General features: G+C 35.5%; 1 protein-coding gene across 1 annotated transcript in view; it reads left to right on the top strand.

The window, feature by feature from the left end:
- CFAP210 (cilia and flagella associated protein 210) overlaps nt 1-14,471 on the top strand; it is a 36,299-nt gene that overhangs the window by 1,504 nt on the left and 20,324 nt on the right. The window contains exons 2-4 of the mRNA XM_044242291.1: nt 4,498-4,724; nt 7,787-7,960; nt 8,058-8,251. Of these exons, the coding sequence (XP_044098226.1) occupies nt 4,498-4,724; nt 7,787-7,960; nt 8,058-8,251 (595 nt within the window). The remainder of the gene's footprint in view (nt 1-4,497; nt 4,725-7,786; nt 7,961-8,057; nt 8,252-14,471) is intronic.

Genomic DNA, 14,471 nt, shown 5'->3' with positions numbered 1-14,471 from the left:
GAAATTAACCAAAGGCTTGCAATAACTGGAGAGTGTTTATCAGGAAAAATAGCAAAATCTTGATAACAACAGTATGTTTCTTGCCATTTTAACCTGCTCTAATCCCATATTTTTTTCCTAGTCCCATGGAGGTCTAGAAAACCATTGCTACCACAGTGAAATCCAGTGGCTTAGTAATATGGAGGGGGCGGAACAGGATTGGATCCTCTCCAAATCTCCCCCCTTTTTAAGAACTGTTATTTGACCTGTCTCACTGGAAAATCCCACTCACAAGGCTTGACTTTATTTGACCTGACTCAGAGCTCACTGGGTATACTTGTTAAAATGATCAGTAGCAATTTTTTTTTTTTAACATCACAGCTGTCTGATGTAGTGGTAACTGTTGGTACAAACAACAAACTAACCAAAAAACTTAAGAAGAATACCTGGGAAATGAGATGTCCATAGGGGGCTGAAGATCCTACTTATTCCTGGGAATCCATAAGGACAAATGCATGCATCGTGCTGTGCACATGCCCAGGAAATACCTGAGAATGAAACTTTCACCTCTGGCTGAATTTGAGGCTCTATGCAAGAAAAAGTAAAGGCTAAGACAGAGTTGTAAACTATCTGCCTGAGCATTGAAGTCATGCTGCGCCCCTCACAGAACATTTCTTAGCTAAGTCTGGGAAACTTATTTAAGGAAATAAAATTTAATTTAAGGAAACTCTGTCAGGTTATTAGCTGACAACTAAATTAACCAAGCTGAAATTCCAATAGCTACATACAATAAAGAATACAGACTTTACAGGTTTAGTTCCGGAAAAGCACTAAACAAACCACAACAGCAAAAACAGAACAAAAAATCTTGCTGTGTGAGGGGTATCTAACATATAGACTTACCTATATTATTTAAAATGACAAGGCATGCAAAGAAATAAAAAATTATGTCCCAAACAGGAAAAAAGTTTTAAAAGAAATTGTTCCTGAGGAAGCCAGATGTTAGACTTCTAAGCAATATTCTTGTGTAGATTTATAGCTATTATAAATATGTTCAAAGAACTAAATGTCAGAGAAACTAAAGGAAAATATTAAGAATGCTATCTCACAAAATAGACCATATCAATAAAGAGATAGAAATTATAAACAGAAACCAAGTAGAAATTTTCAAGTTGAAAGGCACAATGGTTTAAATGAAAAATTCACTACAGGATATCAATAGCAGGTAACTGTGGAGAAGAAAAATTACATGAACTTGAACATATATTGATTGAGGTTATCCCATCTAAGAAATAGGGGGAAAAAAGAATGAATAAAAATGAGCAGATCCTCAGAGAAATAAATGTAGGACACAAGTATACCAACATGCGTGAAATTTGAGTCTTAGGAGGAGAAGAGGGAAAAGGGTAGAAGAAAACATTTGAAGAAATAATGACTATAGACTTCATAAATTTGATGAAAAACATTACATATTGAAGAGCTCATTGTCTGAATAGAATAAATTAAAACAGATCCAGAACCAGACATAGCTTGATGAAACTATTAGAAGACAAAAGCAATAGCAGAATATATATTCCTTTCAAATGCACCTAGAACATTCTTCAGGATAGACCATATGACAGGTTATAAAACAAGCCTTTATACATTTAAAAGGATAGAAATAATACAAAATATATTATACAAACACAGTGGAATGACTTAGAAATCAATAATAGAAATTTGGGGAATTCACAAGTATGAAGAAATTAAATGCTTTTAGGTTTTAAAAAATGGGTCAAAGAGGGCACCTGGGTGGCTCAGTGGGTTGAGGCCTCTGCTTTCGGCTCAGGTCATGGTCCCAGGGTCCTGGGATGGAGCCCTGCATCTGGTTCTCTGCTCAGCGGGGAGCCTGCTTCCCTTCCTTTCTCTGCCTGCCTCTCTGCCTACTTGTGATCTGTCTGTCAAATAAATAAATAAAATCTTTAAAAAAAAATGGGTCAAAGAAGAAACCATGCAAATCAAAAACAAAATAAATGGTGGCAGTATGATGACTAACATAACATAATTTAAAAATGGTGGTTGTTAGAATGGCTATTATCAAAAAGATAAGAAATAACAAATGTTGGTGAGGATGTGGAGAAAAGAGAGGCCTTGTGCGCTCTTGTTGAAAATGTAAATTAGTGCAGACACTATTGAAAACAGTATGCAGGTTCCTCAAAAATTACAAATAGAATAACCATAGGATTCAGAAGTTCCACTTCTGGGTAGTTATCCAAAGAAAATGAGGACACTAATTCAGAGAGATATCTGCACCCCCATGTTCATTGCAATATTATTTACATATGTTAGAATATGGAAACAACCTTAAGTGTCTACTAATGGGTGAATAGGTTAAGAAAATACGGTTTATATGTACAATAGAATATTATTTAGACCCAGAAAAGAAGAAAATCTTGCCATTGCAATAACATGGACTTTGAGGGGAATAAGTCAGACAGAGAAAGACAAACACTGTATGATGCCATTTATATATGTGGAATATAAAAAACAAACAAACAAACAAACTCCATAAAACCTTCCCCAAAACCAGATTCATAGAGAACAGACTGGTGGTTGCCAGAGGCAGGAGATGGGCAGTGGGAGAAATGGTGAAGGTCAAAAGGTACAAAATTGAAGTTATTATAAAATAAATAAGTCCTAGAGATGTAATGTATAGCATCGGGACTATAGTTAGTACTATATAGCATAATTGAAACTTGCTAAGTAAGACAGTAGATCTTTAAAGTTCTTGTCACAAGAAAAAGATACTAATATGCTTAACAATGTGTTAATCAAAAGGTAGATGGTTTAACATAGTAACTTTTGTTTAGTTAGCCTTTAATTGCAAGTAGCACAAATCAAGTTGAGTCAGTTTAGGCAAAACAAAGGAAATTTGTTACAAGGATGTATTTGTCAGGACTCTGGTTACAAGTGACTAATCAAACTCATGATAGTTAAAACAAAGGACTATTTTGGCTCACATAGCTGGGGATTTATTTTTTTTTTAAAGATTTTATTTATTTGTTTGACAGAGATCACAAGTAGGCATAGAGACAGGTGGAGGGGGGGTAGCCGGCTCCCCGCTGAGCAGAGAGCGGGATGCAGGCCTCGATCCCAGGATCCTGAGATCATGACCTGAGCTGAAGGCAGAGGCTTAACCCACTGAGCCACCCAGGTCCCCCATATAGCTGGAAATTTAGGTATAACTTGATCCAGGACACTATTCTACTTCCCAGCTTTGTTAGCTTATTATGCGGGCGGAGACTTGGTATGTGATAGGCAAGATGGTACCTGTGGTTCTAAACTCACTCACACTTTAGCAACCAATTTCTCAATCTCATCAATCCCCAAGGAGACTCGAGTTGATCCTTGCAGCTTTTCTCTCAGTGTCTTTATCTGTTTCTGAAGTCATGTGATTTCTGGCTTCTGCTTTTCTCCCTACATCTGTTTCATTCATCGTATAATAAAAATAGTAAACATAATAACTAACATATATTGAGAACATACTGTGTGCCACATCCTATTCTAATTTTTTTACATATATAATTTCATTTAATTCTCACATCAACCACATAAAGTAGGCCCTATTAATATCTCCATTTTGCAGTTAAGGAACTCGAGAGTTAAACAATTTTATCTAGATTTACATAGTTCATATGTGATATGTTCCTTTATGATGCTTTTTAAGTCATACATAGAATATCCAACTCAATCATATTTAAAAATAAGGAAATTTATTTGCCCATGTAACAGGAACGCCAGGCTTCAGGTCCGATTGATTTGGCATTATAATGAGACACTCATTGCCCCACATTCCTCCTTTGTGGTTCACAGTAATAGCTTCGCTGTAAGGCTGCTTCCTTTTGTGGTCATAGGATGGTTGTCTGTCTGTTCTTTATGCTTCCTTGGTCATATCTAGTTTAAGAGTCACTCTCAGATGTCTCTTCCAGAAGAACAAGAAAGAACCTTTCTAAAAGTCACAAATAAATCTCTTTTCCTTTCGTTTGCTTATTACAGAAATAATTATTGGCAAACTAATGAGGCTTACCCTGAGACCATAGTTTTCCAAATTACATTGCTGCTACTCAATTAGGAAGGGGTTGAATAGAGTCAATGATGATGTCCACAACTTCTAATGATGAACATTCCCCCAAATTATCCATTTATAGACTGCTACTTGGTCAGTTTTGAAAAAATGTTTTAATAACAGCCTGTTGGGGTAGGTATTGATCTCAACTTTAAAGATGTTGATACTGAGTCTCCAAAAAGTTGAATGACTTATCTCAGTTTACAGAGTAAGGAAATGACCAAGGGAAGACTCAAATCTGTCTTTTGATTCCAAGTTCTTATATATTTTGTGCTTAATCTCAGTGTTCTTAAACTAACAAGAATAAAATTATTTAAAATAATTTCCAGATATCATGACAATATAGAAATGTCTGAGAAAAAAACATTTAAACTCTTCAAAGTCTTTAACATTCATTCTTTAAAATTTATTAGAAATAAAGAACTCTGAAGAAGATCATGCTCTCTATCCACCTCTTCTACCTAGCAAGGTAGATCTCCGGGAGGTTACCATAATTCCACAGAATGAGTGGAAAAGGATTCAAGATAGCCTTGATAGTTTGACAAGAGAAGCAGCATGTCTTCGTGCAGAAAGAAAGGCAAAGAAAGAAATGCATTTCCGATCCCAAGAAGTGGTAAAACATTGGACTAACACATATGCGGTAAGTATTAATCACCCGGGAGTACACATGCACTGAAGACTCACTCTCTTTTCTTAGTACTCTTCTATATGTTTTTTTTACATGTAAAATACCATAAAAAATACTTTGAAACACATTCTCAACAGCTTTATTTAGGAGAAGTGACACAATAAAGTAGACATATTTAAAGTGTACAATTTGATAAGTTTTGGTATAATTATATACCCCTGAAACCGTTATAATTAAGATAATGAACATACTCATCACCCAAAGTTTCCTCGTGCTCAGTTTATTGCTTCTCATTCCTCCTCACTCTTTTTCAGACAACTGATCTGCTTGATTCCTTTCTTTTTTTTTTTTCAAGATTTTATTTTTAAGTAATCTCTACACCCAGTGTGGGGGTTGAACTCACAAACCTGATATCAAAAGGCGCATGCTCCTTTGACTAAGCCGGCCAGGCAGCCCTGATCTGCTTTCTTTTCTTCCTTCCTTTCTTCCTTTCTTTCTTTCTTTCTTTAAAGATTTGTGTATTTATTTAAGAGAGAGAGAGCGCGCACACTTGTGCAAGCAGCAGTTGGGGGAGGGCAGAGGGAGAGAGAATCTCAAGCAGACACTCCGCTAAGCACAGAGCCGAATGCAGGGCTCCATCTCACTATCCTGAGATCATGACTTGAGCTGAAATCAAGAGTCCATCACTTAACTGACTAAGCCAGCCAGGCGCTCTTGCCCTCAGCTGCTTTCTATTATAAATTTCATTCAATGCAATTGTTTTGAAATTCTTTCATGTTGTTGTGTATATTAATCATTCATTCATTTTTATTGCTGAGTAGTAGTATTCCCTTGTATGGACATAACACAGTTTGTTTATCTGTTCAATGGTTGATGGTTTTGGCATCAACCAAATGTTGATATATGAGCTGTTTCCAGTTTGGGGCTATTATAAATAAAGCTGCATATGAACCTTCATGTGTAAGTTTATTTGTGGACATACACTTTTACTTCTCTAGGGTAAATATCTGGGTAGAATGGCTGGATAATATGATGGTTGCATATTTAATTTTGTAAGAAACTTCTGAACTGTTTTCAGAAGTAGCTTTAATTTTACACTCCCATAAGAGTATAAGTGTTCTATTTTCTCCACATTCTTGCCAACTTTCTATGGTCTATCTTTTTAATTATAGACATTCTAATAGGTGTGAAGTAGTTTTAATTTGAATTATAATTTGAATTTGAATTCCTCTGATTATAATGATGCTTAACATCTTTTTATAAACTTATTTTCTATTGTATATCTTCTTTGGTGAAGTGTTTATTGAAATCTTCTGCACATGCTTAAATGGGGTTTGTTTTGGCATGCACATAGGTGGCTCAGTTAATTGAGCATTTGACTCTTGGTTTCATCTCAGGCCATGATTTCAGGGTCCTGGGATCAAGACCCGAGTCAGGTTCTGTGCTCACCGCAGAATCTGCTTGAGATTCTCTCACTCGGTCTGTCTCTCTTTAAAATAAATAATTAAATATTTTAAAAAATAAGTGGGGTTTGTTTTCTAATTTTTATTATTAAGTTTAGGGAATTTTAAAAATATATTCTGAATACATCCTTTATTAGATATTTGATTCAAAAATATTTTCTCCCAGCTGTGGGAAGGGACATAGAAAGCTTATAGTACCTTGCTTTAGGAATAGTGTTCATAATTTATTCTTTTTTTCTAGAAGAGGGAAAAATGTCATGGCTGATATCATGTATTACATATGTTACATGTAATATATGTACTATATGTAAGATACACATTACATATATATTACATATGTGTAATAGTGCATATTTTATAATATATTATATCACGTATTATATATATTACAACATATATTACGTTACATATTATGTATATTACAATATATATATTACATTATATATTACATATATATGTTACGTTCTAAAAAATGCAAAACTACAGGGAAAGAAAACAGATCTGTGGTTGCCAGGGATTGCAGATGGGGGGAGTGGTTGGTATACCAGGGCATGAGTTCCATGAGGATAGAACTGTTCTATAAGTGACTATGCATTTGTAAAACTATACTAAAAGGGGGTATGTAAATTGTGTTCCTAAAAACTTGATTTTAAAGAAGTCCCTGATCCATAAAGGGATGGGGGAGTGGAATATACCATATGAATAAATCGAAGTAGCACACTATATATAATGCTTTGTATCTCCATGGATGTTAAAGAATAAGAAGAAATATAGTAAATGTGGTAGAAATGTAGTAGTAAAAACTGTTTTATAGGCACAGAGATTGACAAAATAATAGACCAGAAGAGAGAGCTTAGAAAAACTCACATGTTATATATGGGAACTTGACATATGACAGAAATGTCAGTCAAGTCAGAAGGGAAAGGACTGGGTATTCTGTAACTAATACTGAGATAATTGGCATATGGAAAGATGAAATTATATCCTTATGGCATAGAATATACAAAAATGAATTTCAGCTGGATGAAAACCCAGATGTGAAAGGTAAAACAGTAAGAATTTAAAATAAATAATAGATTATCTTCAGGATTTTAGGGTAAAGTAAGGTTTTCTTAAGACATATGAAGTATGACCCATAGAGGAGAAGAAGGACTCCATCTGACATGACACATTGGATAGACTCCTCATAGATGTAGAAGAGCATTAAATATGCTACTGTTGATTTTTTAAAGGAATAAAAATAGTAATATATATTTATATGAATATGGAAAGGAACTTTGGAAGTGAATATAAGAAACTAATAATAGTGGTTATCTTAGAGATTGCTGGTGGAAGCTAGGATTAGAGGGAGAACATCACTATATATCTTTACAATATTTTGGGGGTTTGAACCAAAAATATTAATATTTAAAATATTAAACATGTTACCTACCCAAAAGTTCAATTAAAATATTAGCTTATAAGTGTAACATCTTATTTTATTTATTAATGATATATGCAAATACAATAGCTCATAATGAAAGCTCAAATTATTTTGTTATATGTAATGTTAAATTTTATGAAATTGAGTTGAAAAATGAAAACAGAAGACTGATTTTTTTCTTTTTTTAGGGGATGAAAGAACAGAAACTTGAAGCCAAAAAGAAGCGTGATGAAGAAGTAGAGGCAGAAAGACGAATTCTTGATATAGAAGAAGAAATACACAAACAAGGAGAAAGAAAAAAGGCTATTGAATTTGCAAAGCAATACCAATTGTACCAGACAGAAAGAGTGAAACGCTTTCATGTACTACTTGGGTTTTCTTGTATTTCTCTCTATATTTAATGTTATCTATACATAATTAGATTTTATTTTCTTAAAATGCCACAATTTTTTTTTGTAGTCAGGACTTCTTCTTAGTAGAGTTATGAAAGAACGTGATGCACAGATTGAATTCCAAAAGAATAAAATAAAATCAGATGAAAAATGGGAAGAACAATTGAAACTCAGCATTGAAAAATCTTTTAAGGAAGAAAAAGAAAAAGCAGAAAAACAACGCAGAGATAGAATGGCTCTTGCCAATGATCATTTAAAACAGTATGTATATATGAATTACCTTTTTTGTATCTTATCTTTCTCACAAAAGCTTTTTTTTTTTCCAGAAAATAAAAGTAATACATGCTGAAATACCTAGTAAGTAGAAAAAATACAAAGAAGGGTTATAAAATCTCTATTACTCTTACCCAGAGATAATATATTAGTTACTATTGTCACAATAATGCGGCATAACAGTCACACAATCCAGTGGCATTCAGCAACAACCATTGATTTCTCATGCATCTGTGGGTTGTTTTGGCCTGGCTGTACAGCTTTTCTGCACACTACAGAACTGGTTGGGTTTGCTGGTTGCTGTGGAGAGGGCTCTGATCTGTTCCATGTACGTTCATTTTTAAGATCCAGGATGAAGGGACAGTAGCCACTTGGGGAAACTTTTCTCATGGTATTGACAGAGATGCAAGAGAATGAGCCTGAGCTTAAAAGAAGAGATTATGCTGAGTGAAATAAGTCAAGCAGAGAGAGTCAATTATCATATGGTTTCACTTATTTGTGGAGCATAACAAATAACATGAACATGGGGAGTTAGAGAGGAGAAGGGAGTTGGGGGAAATTGGAAGGGGAGGTGAATCATGAGAGACTATGGACTCTGAAAAACAATCTGAGGGGTTTGAAGTGGCGAGGGGGTGGGAGGTTGGGGTACCAGGTGGTGGGTATTATAGAGGGCACGGATTGCATGGAGCACTGGGTGTGGTGAAAAAATAATGAATACTGTTTTTCTGGAAATAAATAAATTAATTTTTTAAAAATGTGGCTAAACTCAAAGGCAAAGTCAAGGAAGTGCACTTGATCTACCATAAGGCTAAAGCAAATCATATGGCCAAGTCTAACAAGCATGTAATAGAGAAATAGACTCCAATTTTAGTATATGTGCTGTCGACACTAGACTCCAATGGAAATGGGAAGTGAGAGAGTGAGTCTTTTTGACCAATAATCTAATCTACTGCAATAATCTGTAATTTTTTTGGCATGTTGGTATATAGCCATATAGATATTTTTTGGTGGTGGTGGAGGGGGTCAGATTCATTGAGCTGTAATTTACATTTACTAATAAAATTCACCTTTTAAAAAGCATATAGCTATATAACTACCCGTAGGTCAAGATATAGAATACTTACAGCACCCCAAAATTTCCCTCATGCGCCTTTGCACTAAGTTCTATTCTTCACCCTCAGGCCCTGACAATCTTTGAGCCACTGCTACAAACTTTTTTTCTGAGCATATATACTCATATTTTATAAAATGGAATCAGATCAATAGTATCATTGGATATTTTTTCACTTACTAGTATATTATGAGCTTTTGCTATGTCAGTAAATAGAAATCAAACCTGAACTCTTTCAAAGAAGTAGCTACTATATATGTCAGGAGAGGGAATTGTATTTGTGTATAATTTTACTTACTTTTCTAAACAGCTGATACATACAAATAGGAAAAGGCACAAAGGGGATTCAGTAAAAAGTCTGTTCCTCATCTGCTGGCCACCTTGTTTTTCCAATGTGAGACTTACCAGTTTCTTTACATCATAGTTTAAATGTGCATGGATCATTTTAAATTTCAAACAATAAACACTTTAAACAATATTATGCTTTTGAAGAAAAATTATTTTTGTACTTAAACATATTATTAATATATGATCATTATAGAATTACAAAATACAATAAAACAAGATGAAAATTAAAATCAGTAGAAACTGGGGCACCTGCATGGCTCAGTGGGTTAAAGTTCTGCCTTCAGCTCGGGTCATGATCCCAGGCTCCTGGGATCAAGCCCCACATCAGGCTCCCTGCTTGGTGGGGAGCCTGCTTCCTTCTTTCTCTCTGCCTGCCTCTCTGCCTAGTTGTGATCTCTATCTATCAAATAAATAAATAAATAAAAATCTTTTAAAAATAAAAATAATAAAAATAAAATACTAGAAACTGTGATCCAAAAAAAACCCGCAAAAAACAAAAAAACAAAGCAGGCACTGTTAACATTTGGGCATATATTTGTCTACTTTTCAAAGTTTTTTTAAAATTTTGCTAATAGGAAATGAATATATACTTGTTCAAATTTGATACAGCAAAATTTGGAATAAAATTGAAAAACCCATCTTCATATTCACCCTTTCAGTGTCTCTTTAAGTCCCATTTTCCTTTTCCCAAACAGCATTATAAATAGTTTGTGACAAAAATAAATAAATAAATAGAAAAAAAAGTTTGTGACTACCCCTTCAGAATGTTCTGTTGCTATTACTCATATCTGTATACAGGGCATATATAAGTGTGTATATATTTTTAACCATGAATGTTTTACAATGTATTTTTCTGTGACTTCATTTTTTTCAATCAAAAATAGACCTTGAATATCTTTTTCACTAAAATATATGGATCTGTCACATCTTTTAAAATAATCTTATTGTACATTAAGGATGTACCATTATTTGTTTAACTGTGTTATTATTGAGGGAAGTTTGGATTTTTCCCTCCTCCTTTTCTAACAATGCTGTAGTGAACATCCCTGACCTTATGTATTTTGTGACTTTTGTCCAAAGATGTAGTTATATAGAGTAGTTTTTTTTAACTGAGCTTGGATTTTACATGTGGAGAGATACTGCCTTTGAGAAGGCTTTAAATATGTAATCATCACTGATCTCTGGTACCCTTTTTATGTTATAATCAATGCTGGGCAGTAATTTTTTCAGAATTTAATGGACCAGGGTGCCTGGATGACTCAGTCATTAGGCATCTGCCTTCGGCTCAGTATGATCTGAAGGTCCTGGGACCAAGCCCTGCATTGGGCTCTCTGCTCTGCAGGAAGCCTGCCTCTCCCTCTCCCACTCCCCTTGCTTATGTTCGCTCTCTCACTTGTCTCTCTGTCAAGTAAATAAAATCTTAAAAAAAATAATTTAATGGACCAAAAAGTATTATCTCTTAATTTATATTTCTCTCAATTTCTAGTGTGGCAGGTTATTTTTTCATATGTAAATATTCATCTGTTTTGGGTTTGTTTTTTTTTTTTAAAGATTTTATTTATTTATTTGTCAGAGACAGAGGGAGAGAAAGCGAGCAAGCACAGGCAGACAAAGAGGCAGGCAGAGGCAGAGGGAGAAGCAGGCTCCCTGCCGAGCAAGGAGCCCGATGTGGGACTCGATCCCAGGACCCTGGGATCATGACCTGAGCTGAAGGCAGCTGCTTAACCAACTGAGCCACCCAGGCGTCCCAACTGTTTTGGTTTTTGTTATAAATTGGTTACTCCATTGTTCTCTTATGTAGGTTGTTTCATATTGATGTGTACGTTTTTCATTGATTAAAAACTGATTAAAAAGCAGTTTTATATATGTTGGATATTAATCTTTATTAGACATATTGCAGATTTTTGTCATCATTTCTGAATGTTTTTAGTATTTTCTTTTTAAAGATTCTATTTTTAAGTAATCTCAAGACCCAGCATGGGGCCCGAACATACAACCCTGAGACTGAAAGTCATGTGCTCTACCAACTGAGTCAAGCAGGCACCCCTGAGTGGTTTTAGTATTTAGAAGATACTAATTTTTTTAAAATATTTTTATTTATTTGATAGGGAGAAAGAGAGCAAGCAGGGGGAACAGCAGGCAGAGGGAGAAGGAGAAGCAGGCTCCCCACTGAGCAAGAAGTCCAACTTGGGGCTCGATCCCAGGGCCCTGGTATCATGACCCAAGCTGAAGGGAGATGCTTAACCATCTGAGCCACCCAGGTGCTCCAAGAAGATACTAATTTGTATGTACTTAAATCTGTCTCTTTTTTTTTATTATGGTTTTGAGGGGTGTGTGTGTGTGTGTGTGTGTGTGTGTTTTCTCATGGTCACAAATGTCTGAGTGACATAGATATCGATTCTCAGGATACATGTATTGCCATATTGTGTAGTCTTCATTTCTTCTAATCCTTAGTAAAAAGAGAAGGGGAAGCCCCTGGATTTTTGGTAATGTTTTCTTTGTCAGTGTCAATGCCCAAGGGTTTATACAAGTTAGGGACAGCGCCATTGGCAGACGGAGGCAAATATTTGAGCAATGTGTCATCTTTGAGAAATCTCTTATGTTGGCTGTTGTGGCTCTGAGATAATTGCAGGTAGCAGACTGATCTCCAGGAAATTACCTGGCAAGTGGTAACACCTTCACAGGCCATCTACCTACCTATAACCTTTGCATGTAGGCTGTGATCAGGCCAACAGGATCCCTTTCCATGGGGGTCTTTCCATGTGCTGTTAGAGGTTCCAGCAGGTATAAGGCTTGTTTTTTCTTTGGCTTATCTTCAGTGTAGTCTAGGAGATGTTGACTGGGCTCTGAGCTCACCTTAAATTCCTTTCTTTTTCCTGGTGGGCTTTGTCTTTGTGAATGACGTCCAAATATTACTTAACTTGATTGCACTGTTTTTTGCTGAGTGCCCTGTTTTTTGCTGAAATTTCTTGAAAATTCAAGTATAAGGTAAGACTTTGTTTTATTTAGTTTCTAGTAGTGGTATAGAATTTCTTCCTTTCTATTTATTGCATTATGGGGACTTAGGAAGAGAAGGCTATTTGACATGTGGGTTTGGGAAATTTGCAAATTTCCATAATTCCTATATCTTAAATTTATTAAGAAACATTCAATTCTGTAATTGAGGACAACAAAGGAAAATGCAAATCTATTATTATAAATTTTTTTAGGTATATGAATTTACAGAATTATCACCAAGTACAATTGTGTTGGATGTTGATTCATGTGTCAGTTTTATACAATTCAGAATGTATGTCACTTAAGATACTGTAGGAATGGTAATTAGCCCTTAAAAAGCCTTGAAGTGAAGGCTTGAAGTGAACAATAGAACTGGAATACTAACACTGGTATTAACCTGAATAGATACAGAAGACCATGTGGTAGAAGAGAGAGGAGAAGAGTTTTTTCCCCCACTTTCTTGAATAATAAGAGTCTATTCAGGGGCACCTGTTTAGCTCAGTTGTTAGAGCATGGGACTCCTCATCTGAGGGTTGTGAATTAGAGCTGCATTTTGGGTGTTGTGCCCTATTTAAAATAGAAAAGGAAAAAAATTTAAATAAGAGTCTATTGGGGGGAAAAACTTTAAGATAGGCTATTTTTTCATTCATTAATAAATTCATTCATCCAATCATCCATGCATTGTTATAAACATTTATTGGACAATCTCCATTTGCCAGCCACTGTTCTAGTAACTGCAAATGCAAAAATGAATACAATTATCTTTTTTCTTTAAGAAGTTTACAATCTGGAGAGGAGGGTATAAATATGGAACAGATAATTAGGGTATGATAGTAGATATTTTGGCAAATATACATACAGGATATGTGGAAGTATATAAAATGGACATCTGATCCAGTCTAGAGAAGGGGCTAATTTTTAGAAAAGATCAGTTCTAGCAACAAAGTGTGAAAACTGAGCAGGCGTAAGTCATGCATAGTGCAGATGTAGAAGTATTTTAAGCAGAGGAAATAGCAGGGGTGAAGTCCCAGAAGTGAGTTAAAGTATGATGGGTTTAGGTAACTACAAGTAGGCAAGAGGACTATAATAAGAGGCCTAAGAGAGCAGTGTTAAAGATGAGATTGGGGAGAGGCAAGGGCCAGGTCATGATGTGCCTTGTAGGCTGGGTGTATACGGCATGCCAAAATTTGGAATGACTTTCCACTTTGAGCAAAGACCGTATTTTAATCACAAAGAAATGGAAATTACAGGATACCAAGAGGCAGGCAACACTCTTTTCCATGCCCTGTTAATTGTGCGACCAAGTGCTATTCAGATATTACGTGGTGGTGATTTAAAATATGTCCACACATTCTTTGATACTCCTCCCTTCAGAGGGTGGAGTCTAATTCCTCCCTCCCTTGAGTGCTGGCTATAGAGTAACTCATTTCCAGTGAAGAGAATGAGTAGAAGTCATGAGGTGTAACATCCTGAGAGAGATTAGGATATAAAGGGCATTTTGGGAAATTGGAAGGGGAGGAGAACCATGAGAGACTATGGACACTGAAAAACAACCTGAGGGTTTTGAAGGGGCGGGGGGTGGGAGGTTCGGGGAACCACGTGGTGAGTATTGGGGAGGGCACGTGGTGAGTATTGGGGAGGGCACGTATTGCATGGAGCACTGGGTGTGGTGCAAAAAACAATAATACTGTTACATTGAAAAATTTTTTTAAAAAGGCATTGTGACTTCCTTCTTGCTATCTTGGATCACTC

The sequence above is a fragment of the Neovison vison genome, chromosome 3, assembly GCF_020171115.1.
Source record: "Neovison vison isolate M4711 chromosome 3, ASM_NN_V1, whole genome shotgun sequence".
In the NCBI taxonomy this organism is placed as follows: Eukaryota; Metazoa; Chordata; class Mammalia; order Carnivora; family Mustelidae; genus Neogale; species Neogale vison.
Note: the sequence above shows the minus strand (reverse complement) of the source record. Positions and strands in the feature narration are given on the sequence as shown.